The sequence below is a fragment of the Oncorhynchus nerka genome, linkage group LG11, assembly GCF_034236695.1.
Source record: "Oncorhynchus nerka isolate Pitt River linkage group LG11, Oner_Uvic_2.0, whole genome shotgun sequence".
NCBI classification, from domain to species: Eukaryota; Metazoa; Chordata; class Actinopteri; order Salmoniformes; family Salmonidae; genus Oncorhynchus; species Oncorhynchus nerka.
Window position 1 is genome coordinate 32579021 of NC_088406.1, and position 12179 is coordinate 32591199.

At 44.0% G+C, this 12179-nt stretch overlaps 1 protein-coding gene across 3 annotated transcripts in view; it reads left to right on the forward strand.

The window, feature by feature from the left end:
• Positions 1-5322: 5322 nt before the first annotated feature.
• Positions 5323-12179, forward strand: part of LOC115136714 (protein turtle homolog B-like) — an 86330-nt gene continuing 79473 nt past the window's right edge. For all 3 annotated transcript variants that reach the window (XM_029672419.2, XM_029672420.2, XM_029672421.2), the window contains exon 1: positions 5323-5538. In XM_029672419.2, coding sequence (XP_029528279.1) covers positions 5475-5538 — 64 coding nt within the window. In that variant the 5' untranslated portion in view covers positions 5323-5474. The remainder of the gene's footprint in view (positions 5539-12179) is intronic.

Sequence of the window (12179 nt, forward strand, 5' to 3'; positions counted from 1 at the left end):
AATTGGGAGAGGTTGTTTAATTCCCAACTCAAGCTGCCCTTGTAGGAATCACGTGTGGCTGGGGCATTGGTGCCCTTGTGGGTTGGCACTTTCACTATGACAGATGAAATCTAGATGCAGAAAGCCAGAACATGTCATCTCTGCATGGCTAGTAGCATGGCAAACCCACTGTCTAAAATGTATGCCACTAACCACACTAGCCTATGTTAGGCTTCTGATAAACATCTATTCACACCCATGTTAAAGTTGGTGGATTGTAGGACAACAAATGATATGATCTTAACACAAATGTGTACGCAAATGTGTACGCTTTCGAGCCATCGGCATACAGTAGGCTTTCCATAGATTTACTGTGTTTTAAGAACTACATAGCCAATGACAATATCTTCACATTAAAATAATGGCACTTAAAATGACATCACATGAGCCTAGGTAATAACATGGTAATATTATGGTAACAAGTTATAGTAAAATTGTCAACAACCTATTGCAGTAATGATGCTCTAAATAAGAGATACATAATAGGGGATTATATCAACTTTCATCCTGATCTAAAATAAATCATCACACTGCTGCTGTCTGTCTGTCTGTCTCCTACTGCCTCATAAAGCTGGGCTAATACCATTATGCTATGTTGGTGTCACCGTGGAAACAGACCCTGTACAGTACTTATCAGGATTTATAATCCCAGAGGGTCATGAGATGTTCTGGTCAGGAAAAGGCGATGTGTCAGCACTCTTGCAACTTCAGGCAGGCAGGCAGGCAGGCAGGCAGGCAGGCAGAGAGGCAGAGAGGCAGAGAGAGAGGGAGAGAGAGAGAGAGAGAGAGAGAGAGAGAGAGAGAGAGAGAGAGAGAGAGATGACCTTGTGCTAGGTTTGCCATGCAGCAGTCAGAGAAAGAGAGGGAGCACTATTGCACCTCACCTATGCCAGTAATTGGGTCAATGTGGGAGACAGAAGACAACTCCACCCTCCTAATGGCTTTGTCATCCAGGACCAGGTCAATGGGCATATCAATTTAAAATAAAAAACATAGTTTCCTGCTTGTTTTGCAGGAAAACGCAGCATGTAAAGTGTTGGTCCCATGTTTCATGAGCTAAAATAAAAGATCCCAGAAATGTTCCATAGGCACAAGACGCTTATTTATCTTAGAATTTGTTCACATCTTGTCACGCCCTGATGTGTTTCACCTGTTTTTGTGCTTGTCTCCACCCCCCTCCAGGTGTCGCCCATCTTCCCCACTTATCCCCTGGGTATTTATACCTGTGTTTTCTGTCTGTCTGTGCCAGTTCATCTTGTTTGTTCAAGTCAACCAGCGTTTTCTCAGCTCTTGTTTTTCCCCAGTCTCTCTTTTTCTCGTCCTCCTGGTTTAGACCCTTGCCTGTCCTGACTCTGAGCCCGATTACCTGACCACTCTGCCTGCCGTCCTGTACCTTTTCCTCTACTCTGGATTACCGACCTCTGCCTGACCTGACCCTGGGCCTGCCTGCCTGCCGTCCTGTACCTTGGCCCCACTACTCTGGATTACCGACCTCTGCCTGACCTGACCCTGGGCCTGCCTGCCTGCCGTCCTGTACCTTGGCCCCACTACTCTGGATTACCGACCTCTGCCTGACCTGACCCTGGGCCTGCCTGCCGTCCTGTACCTTGGCCCCACTACTCTGGATTTACCGACCTCTGCCTGACCTGACCCTGGGCCTGCCTGCCTGCCGTCCTGTACCTTGGCCCCACTACTCTGGATTACCGACCTCTGCCTGACCTGACCCTGGGCCTGCCTGCCTGCCGTCCTGTACCTTGGCCCCACTACTCTGGATTACCGACCTCTGCCTGACCTGACCCTGGGCCTGCCTGCCGTCCTGTACCTTGGCCCCACTACTCTGGATTATCGACCGCTGCCTGCCTTTACCTGTCATTTGCCTGCCCCTGTTGTTACAATAAACATTGTTCCTTCAGGTCTTACCTGAAACCTGATACATCTCTGTTACTGAGAATTTATCCTTTGTCAAGATAATACATCCACCTGACAGGTGTGGCATATCAAGAAGCTGATTAAACAGCATGATCATTACACAGGTGGACTTATGCTGGGGACAATAAAAGGCCACTTGAAAATGTGCAGTTTAGTCACACAACACAATGCCACAGATGTCTCAAGTTTTGAGGGAGCGTACAATCGACATGCTGATTGCAGAGCTGTTGCCTGAAAATCTAATGTTAATTTCTCTACCGTAAGTCGCCTCCAACGTCATTTTAGAGAATTTGGCAGTGCATGCAACCAGCCTTACAACTGCTGACCATGTGTAACCACGCCAGCCCAGGACCTCCACATCCGGCTTCTTCACCTGCTGGATTATCTGGAACCAGCCCCCTGGACAGCTGATGAAACTGTGGGTTTGCATAACTGAAGTATTTCTACACAAACTGTCAGAAACCATCTAAGGGAAGCTCATCTGCGTGCTCGTCGTCTTCACCAGGGTCTTGACGTAACAGCAGTTTGGCGTCGTAACCGACTACAGTGTGCAAATGCTCACCATCCCATGGCCACTGGCATGCTGGAGAAGTGTGCTCTTCATGGATGAATCCCAGTTTCAACTGTACCGGGCAGATGGCAGATAGTGAATATGGCGTCATGTGGGTGAGCGGTTTTCTGATGTCAACATTGTGAACATGGTGGCGATGGGGTTATGGTATGGGCAGGCATAAGCTACGGACAATGAACATAATTGCATTTTATTGATGGCATATTTGAATGCACAGAGATACCGTGACGAGATCCTGAGGCCCATTGTCGTCTCATTCACGCGCTGCCATCACCTCATGTTTTAGCATGATAATGCAATGCCCCATGTTGCAAGGATCTGTACACAATTTCTGGAAGCTGAACATTTCCCAGCTCTTCCATGGCCTGCATACTCACCAGACATGTTACCACCAATTGAGCATTTTTGGGATGTTCTGGATCGACGTCAACGACAGTGTGTTCCAGTTCCCGCCAATTTCCAGCAACTTCGCACAGCCATTGAAGAGGAGTGGGACAAGATTCTACAAGCTACAAACAACAGCCTGATCAACTCTATGCAAAGGAGATGTGTCACGCAAATGGTGGTCACACCAGATACACACCAGATGGTTTTCTGATCCACGCCCTACCTTATTTTTAAGGTATCTGTGACCAACAGATGCATATCTGCGTTCCTAGTCATGTGAAATCCATAGATTAGGGCCTAATGAGTTTATTTCAATTGACGGATTTCCTTATACATATGAACTGTAAATGGTTGCATGTTGGGTTTATATTTTTGTTCAGTGCAATTTCACGAGTTGCCATGGAAAAGGTGTTTGCCATTTTACAAATGGACCCAAATGTAATTTTTGTCACAGATGTCAGACGATCTCTTAGAAAATGTACGTACACAAGAATTCCTAGGATATATATTTCAACACTTGATGTCATCTATTTGTCCATCCCAAAACTCTGTTTCCTCTTGTGCAAAGGCACTTTCTCCTAATCAAGAGTTACAAAATAAAATGCCTCATTGACCATTATTATTATTATTTTTTACTGTGTTACCCAAAGCTTCCAACATAGTCAAATGTGGAATCCATCCAGTTGTGAAAGAATGTGGAATGTTGTTAGCATAGAAATATGTTTGGTATGGGCACTTTAGATTCACCAGTTCACCACCCATCCAGGGCATAGACCTCTATTACAATACTGCTGTTCCTCCAGGTGTTGTTTCATATTGTCCCGTGATACACAGTTCTCTATTGTGTGGTTAAATGTTTGCCAGATGAATCACTTTTAATTGGAGCTGTTTACCATATTGTAGCCACATCTCTCTACAAAGCCTGGAAAATGTCCCTGTTATTGCCTTTCTAAACTCCTGAATGGTTTATACTATGGTTGGTGGTATTTTATACATTTTTATTTAACCTTTATTTAATTAACTAGGCAAGTCAGTTAATATTTACAATGACGGCCTACCCCAGCCAAACCCTAACCCGGACGATGCTGGGCCAATTGTGCGCCGCCCTATGGGACTCCCAATCACGGCCGGTTGTGATACAGCCTGGAATCGCACCAGGGTCTGTAGCTGATGCCACTAGCACTGAGATGCAGTGCCATACCACTGCGCCACACGGGAGCCCTAGGATGCAGTCCAATCAACATAAGTCTTAATTTTGACCCTAAAATGCTATTTATTTATCAGATAGAGTATATATCTGTCCTTCATTTTGGGGAACAGTCAGTGAAGAAATTGGGTTGTGTGTCATGATAAGTAGCAGCTGAAAATGTTGAAGCCAGACTTGCTGAATTGCTATCATTTAACTGAGGAATGTGCATGTGCAGTATTAGGCCTACCATTCACTGGAATACGATGGAGTAAGTACCTGAAAGATACAGAAAACCACATAAACTGCTTTTATCCATATATGGAGAGGAACATAACACCATTTTGCATTGATGGAGTACATTAGATGATTTTTCTGAGGGAAATAAAAAACATTTAAATCATTCTGATTTTTATATGTTATGTGCAGTGTTTGGAAAAAGTGACTCTTAATACCTCTACATTTTCACTGAATGGAGATGTAAAATGAGCGTGCGGATACGGTTCCAACGATATGCCATGTGTAGCTAGGCTACAGCTGGATTGGGAGCATCAGCAGACAAGGCAGCCTCCTCGAAGAAATAGAGGGGAAAACAATGTTTGCATCTGTCGCCACACCCAACACGTTAGCCGAGGTTGTAGTATCAGAAAGGGAACGTTTTAACCCGGTGATAAAGACAAGACCACAGCTAGAGGCTGTGAATGAGCGACAGACAGAGGAGGGACTGAGGAACGGCACAGACATCATGGCTCTTGCGCATCACCAGCATACTGTAGCTCGCAGCATGAATATATATGCCAACATTGATATGAAGAATGAGTGCATGTTCAAAGGTTCTCAATATACTGGTCAGTATTGAACAATTATGGTGCCACGTGTTAAGGGACACTTCAAGACAGGCATTTAAAGATGCGGACTCGGCTCTCTGTCAATGCGCATGATACTGCGGTTCTACTACTACGGCACGCTCCAACTCACCTTGAATTGGTACGCGTCTGTCCTCCTGTCATTCGATAGTAAGGGGCGGAATAATAGCCAATACACGCCCCAAATCCTCTATCAGCAACCAATCCAATGATAGAAGAGGCGGACCTAGTGGCTAAATTCTCACAAAGATTTCACTATGCACTCGTAAAACAGCTCGGTCTACTACAATCGCCGCCGTGCAGGTGCTCTGTCTCTTCGAGGGAGGATGCGGACGGAAGGACGGGGGAGGGAAGGGATGAAGGGAATCGCCGATAGGAAAGTGCATAGAATATGAATAAAAGGGCGTCGATAAGAGCGCGCGCGGTGCAAGGTCGAATATGACAGATTCGTTGAACGGGGCACTTTGCGTTGTAATAGCTGGTCGGCAATAGTACTATGATTTGGTATGTGGCCACTTTGATAGCAAGTGTATTCAGCACCAGAGGAACGGCCGCTCAAGGTGAGTTGAAGTGCAATATATTTTGTGTCGCCCATAAAATATAATTTTGAGCGACTGCATGTGGGTTTGCTGCTGGCCTTTGCATAGCATGCTCATTCTAAATTGGTAGATATACGCAATAACTGTTTTTCATTGATATAAATGGCTGCATTTTCTCTAGTCACGTGAAAGTTCTGCCTTTGTTTATTTGTATTTTTTTAATATTTTAGGGAAAATATGAGCCTACTCCTTATAATGCAATTATCATGTAATATAGCCTAAAGAGTAAAAACTCATATTTGAAAGGACAAATAAGTGATACATAATATTGCATAATTCTGTGTAAAATAATTCCTCCATTATTTGAGCAGAAAAATACTACAAGCATATTACTCTCTCTACTGTAAGTACATATTGCTATGGTCAGTGATAGTAGCCTATACAGTCAGGACGTGTTTCAGATGTGTCAGATAAAAGGCAAAAAACCACTAAATGAAACACGTTTTTCTTCTGATATTTGCTTTCGAAGAAAATCTGTCATGATCAGTAGAGGTGTCAGCAGTCCCAAATGTGATCATTTTACAAAAAGGGGTGTGACTGCTTCACTAGTTTCCAGCATGGGAAAGTACCTCCTCAATGCAGCAATAGTGTCACATGACATTGGAACTTGTCTGTGCATAAATGTATTTATTTCATTTGACTTTAGATTTGTGTGTATTGTTGAGTATTGTTAGATACTACTGCACTGTTGGAGCTAGGAACACAAGCATTTTGCTACATCCGCAATAACATCTGCTAAATATGTGTATGCGACCAATAACATTTGATTTGATTTTGTCTGTTTAAATTGTATTTCAGATGGTATGTAACTGCTGCGTGTGATGTGTCAGTAACTGACAGTTGTGACTGATGCAGTGCCCATTAGAGATGTTTACCAAATGGTCTGGAGTGGCGCAATGAACTGTTTAATAATTACAATATAAATTATGCAAGTTTGTTCACATTTTCATGAAACTACTGTGTTGACCCATGGACTGACTTAACCTTGCTCTTCCAATAGTGTCCAGAAGGGGGAGTCCTTTCTCGAGTCGTCATATGATGATGACTGAGCTCAATGACCCCTCATCCTCTGTCTAAAGTTACTCTGCTTTCTGTTTTATTTGACAATTAGGATTTGTGAGGGCCAGGGGTTCGTTTTTCTATATGAAACATAATTAGATATTAGTTAGCCAAAACATACATTATTATTTCCTTTATGCTGTTTATTTGATAATTCATACCTGTCTTGGTCTTTTATTTGATTGTATTTTACCTTTATTTAACTAGGCAAGTCAGATTCTTATTTTCAATGACGGCCTAGGAACAGTGGGTTAACTGCCTGTTCAGGGGCAGAACGACAGATTTTGTACCTTGTCAGCTCGGGGATTTAAACTTGCAACCTTTCGGTTACTAATCCAATGCTCTAACCACTAGGCTACCCTGCCGCCCCTCATATAGTAGTCACATTCAGTCACTGCCAGTTCCAACCTTGAAATATGTATTACCTAGGTATTACCAGTGGGCTATACAATGTTGTTGTTTTTTATTTTTAATCCCACCATTCATTTTGGTTAGGGTTAGGATTTATTTTTCCATAAAAACCGTTTTAGAAAACTGTCAACCCGCTGAAATGTGATTACACAAATCTGAAAACTGCCTATGCAAATATTAGGTTAAACAGCGTATGTGGAAAAATATCAATTCCATTGGTATACTTTCTAAGAATGTCTGCATCATTTGGCTGTTGCGTTTGCTATCTCTGTGTTAGGCATGTTGTTAGATGAGATCAAATGTCAGAGTAGAGGGTATTGTCCCTAGCAGGGTTGGGGTCAATTCCATTTCAAACCAATCAATTCAGAAAATGAATTCAGAAGCAAAAATCATTGTTGCAAACTATGGGCATGAATTCAATTTGAATTTATCTCCTGAATTGACATGGGCATGACCCCATTCCCAGTCCCTGGCAATATGTGTTTCATCCTACTGTATCATGACTGCCTTCCTGTTCTCTGAGCGCCGATGACGTGGATGTTGATTAAGGCAGGACCCGCACCTCTCTGATTGAGAGGGGTTGAATTAAATGTGGAAGACACATTTCAGTTGAATGCATTCAGTTGTACAAGTGACTAGTTATCCCCTTTCCCTTTCATTTTCCATGCCTGAGAGGAGACAGGCAGTCTAGTCTAGGCAATCTAGTCTCTTCTCTCTCTCTCTCTCTCTCTCTCTCTCTCTCTCCCTCTCACTCATTCATTCAATCGTTCTCTGTTATCATTCACTCACCTATAGTGCCCATTCACCAACAAATACCTCACTCACTTCACTCACTCCCTCAGTCACTCACTCTCTCAGTCACGCACTCACTCACTTTCACTCAGACATACAACCTATACCCTCACTCATTCACTGTCAGGCATATGCTCTATTTACTCTCCCAATCATGGGAGTAAAGCTTGTAAACCCAGCCTAGAGAAAGCCCTGTGCTCAAGCTGTGGAAGGCAGACTTCTGCCAGCACAGCACTGGGCATGTGCCAGCTCTTTCTGCTGCAACCACTCCTCTCGCCTCGGCCAGTACGCTCCCAGTGGAATCTCCATGCAAACAAAGCCTGGAGCATTCTGGGAAAGCCAGAGTGAGGAACGGGCCTGGTTGAAGCCCCCAGTTCTCTCTCTGGTTGACTACTCACACTTCTGACAAACTAGTGTAACCATACAAAACTAAGGCTGGCTCTCCCTCCCAGTTTGATGAAAATTAATATAATGCTAGTACTGTATCTGCCACAGCAACTCACAGAAATGTACAGCAATCAGGAATGTATTGCTTATTCAATCACTCATAGTTTCTGGCTGTACTGTATGTGATGCTTAGTTGAGGTTTGATGATCTACAGGCCTATCTGCTCCCAAGGAAAGTGCCAATCCTGAAAAGTCTCACGAGAATCCCGAGGGTAGTAAAACTGCAAGCACCACTCAGGCAGTCAAGAATAAAATGGATTCCATCATTGAACAGGGAGGTTCCAAAGATTTAAATAGGGAAAAAATAACAGTCATATTAAGAGATTCAATGTATGTCTCTGTTATTGACATAGTGAGTGAGACTGAGTGTGGCAGAGTGAGAGGGTAGATAGAGAGAGGGTAGAGAGAGGGTAGAGACAGAGAGAGAGAGGGTAGATAGAAAGACAGAGAAAGAGAGGGTAGAGACAGAGAGAGAGAAGGCAGGGAGATAGAAAGAGAGGGTAGCGAGGGAAGGTAGAGAGAGAGAGAAAGAGAGGGTAGATACAAAGGGAGGGGGAGGGTAAAGAGAGAGAAAAAAGAGGATAGTGAGAGAGAAAGAGAGAGAGAAGAGAGAGGGTGAGGGGGTAGAGAAAGAGAGAGATAGATAGAGAAAGGGAGGGTAGAGATAGATGGAGGGTAGAGACACAGAAAGAGGGTAGATACAGAGAGAGAGGAGAGAGATAGAGGGTAGAGACACAGAGAGAGATAGAGGGTAGAGACAGAGAGAGGAGGGTAGAGACAGAGAGAGAGGGTAGAGACAGAGAGAGAGAGGGTAGAGACAGAGAGAGGAGGGTAGAGACAGAGAGAGGAGGGTAGAGACAGAGATAGAGGGAGGGTAGAGACAGAGATAGAGGGAGGGTAGAGACAGAGATAGAGGGAGGGTAGAGACAGAGATAGAGGGAGGGTAGAGACAGAGAGAGAGAGGGTAGAGAGAGAAGGGTAGAGACAGAGAGAGGGAGGGTAGAGACAGAGAGAGAGAGAGGGTAGAGACAGAGATAGAGGGAGGGTAGAGACAGAGAGAGAGGATAGAGACAGATCGAAAGGGAGGGTAGAGACAGAGAGAGAGAGGGTAGAGAGACCTAGTAGTGTGAAGTAGAGTGAGAGGAGAGGAGAGTGGTAGAGACAGGGCAGTCTGTGACTGACTGGGATGTTTTGAGTTCTGAGTTCTGAAAGTTGCATGGAATTTATCGAGCAGATTCCATCACTCACGCTTGTTCTTGAGGGCTGTGCAATTTATTTGATTTATCGATGTTGAATTAACATTATTTTCAATAACCAACTGTAATTAGAAAAGCCATATGAAAGCGCTAATAAGCATGCTTCTTGATGCAATTAATTTACAACACTATCAGGTTATAATGGCTGAAGAATCTACTACTTATTTAAAAAGGGAAGGAAGTTGAGTCTGTGTGTGACTCGATCCGTGTTAGCATGGGGAAATGTCAGTGACTTACAACCCCTGGCTGGCACAGGGCAGGGCAGGCGCCACCCTCCTTATATCCTGATTTCCTGTAATGTGCACCTCTGGCAGTGCCCCACAGTGTTGAATTGGCCTTTGGGCCTCTGGCACGCACGCCTGGCCTGTTTCACACCCCCTCTCTGTGCCCAGTGCCCAGGCAGGAGCAGGTGTCAGCTCATTGTCGACTGAGGGCTGGGGCCTGTCCTTAATTGGGCTGCGCTTGTCTTAGGGGGACGTGCAGCTACAGAGGGCCAGAGAGTGGAGGGGAGAGAGACTGACTAGGTTGGGCTGGCTCACAACACTGGCTTGTCAGGACAGAGATGTGTTTTAAAGGTATATGACACCCAGGTCTCTGTCTGTCAGCTGAATGCCACTGGTGTTTCAGAGAAAGCAGGCAGCTAGCCTGCGGTGGCCTGGCCTCTTATCTGTGTTGTGTAGTAGTGGGCAGCCTGTGTAGGAGGTAGTGTTCATGAGGCTGCTTTTCATGTAGGAGAGTGTGCTGTGCTCACAAGCATATGTTGTGTGTAGAAGGAAGGGCCACTAGCTCGCATTGAGTAGAAGGAATAGGATTACTAATCTGCATTCTATGTTCCCTGTCATGCAAGGTTGCCTTCTCCACACAATGATTCCTGCTTAGGGTTGCAAAATTCCCAGAACTTTCAATAAATTCCCTGGTTTTCCAGAAATCCTGGTTGGAGAATTCTGGATTTCCTGCTTATTCCCTCCTGATTCTGGGAATCCTCTAACCTGGTTTTCGGTAAAACCAGGGAATTTATTAAATGTTTTTTTTCCTCTGTTGTCATCACTTTTACTTATAGATGTTATCAGTACTCAGTTAGAGATTTTGGAAAGGTTGATAAGTAACCTACTTGACATACAGGTAACTGCTAAAATAATGGAAACACTTGAGTAAATGAGGGATACAAAGTATATTGAAAGGACATGCTTCCACACAGGTGTGGTTCCTTAGTTAATTCAGAAATTAACATCCCATCATGCTTTGGGTCATGTATAAAAATGCTGGGCAGGCCATTATTTTGGCTACCATGGCTATGCCCCATAGGATGACAATGCCCCCATCCACAGGGCATGAGTGGTAACTGAATGGTTTGATGAGCAAAAAAAATGTAAACCAAATGCCATTGCCATCTCAGTCACCAGATCTCAACTAGAGGTGGACTGATTATGATTTTTCAACGCCGATACCGATTATTGGAAGACAAAAAAAGCTGATACCGATTAATTGGACGATTCTTCAAATGTATATATTTTTATATATATACAGTGGGGCAAAAAAGTATTTAGTCAGCCACCAATTGTGCAAGTTCTCCTACTTAAAAAGATGAGAGAGGCCTGTAATTTTCATCATAGGTACACTTCAACTATGACAGACAAGATGAGAAAAAAAATCCAGAAAATCACATTGTAGAATTTTTTATGCATTTATTTGCAAATTTATGGTGGAAAATAAGTATTTGGTCAATAACAAAAGTTTATCTCAATACTTTGTTATATACCCTTTGTTGGCAATGACAGAGGTCAAATGTTTTTCTTTAAGTCTTCACAAGGTTTTCACACACTGTTGCTGGTATTTTGGCCCATTTCTCCATGCAGATCTCCTCTAGAGCAGTGATGTTTTGGGGCTGTTGCTGGGAAACATGGACTTTCAACTCCCTCCAAAGATTTTCTATGGGGTTGAGATCTGGAGACTGGCTAGGGCACTCCAGGACCTTGAAATGCTTCTTACGAAGCCACTCCTTCGTTGCCCGGGTGGTGTGTTTGGGATCATTGTCATGCTGAAAGACCCAGACACGTTTCATCTTCAATGCCCTTGCTGATGGAAGGAGGTTTTCACTCAAAATCTCACGATACATGGCCCCATTCATTCTTTCCTTTACACGGATCAGTCGTCCTGGTCCCTTTTCAGAAAAACAGCCCCAAAGCATGATGTTTCCACCCCCATGCTTCACAGTAGGTATGGTGTTCTTTGGATGCAACTCAGCATTCTTTGTCCTCCAAACACGACGAGTTGAGTTTTTACCAAAAAGTTATATTTTGGTTTCATCTGACCATATGACATTCTCCCAATCTTCTTCTGGATCATCCAAATGCTCTCTAGCAAAATTCAGACGGGCCTGGACATGTACTGGCTTAATTAGGGAGACACGTCTGGCACTGCAGGATTTGAGTCCCTGGCGGCGTAGTGTGTTACTAATGGTAGGCTTTGTTACTTTGGTCCCAGCTCTCTGCAGGTCCCCCCGTGTAGTTCTGGGATTTCTGCTCACCGCTCTTGTGATCATTTTGACCCCACGGGGTGAGATCTTGCGTGGAGCCCCAGATCGAGGGAGATTATCAGTGGTCTTTGTATGTCTTCAATTTCCTAATAATTGCTCCCA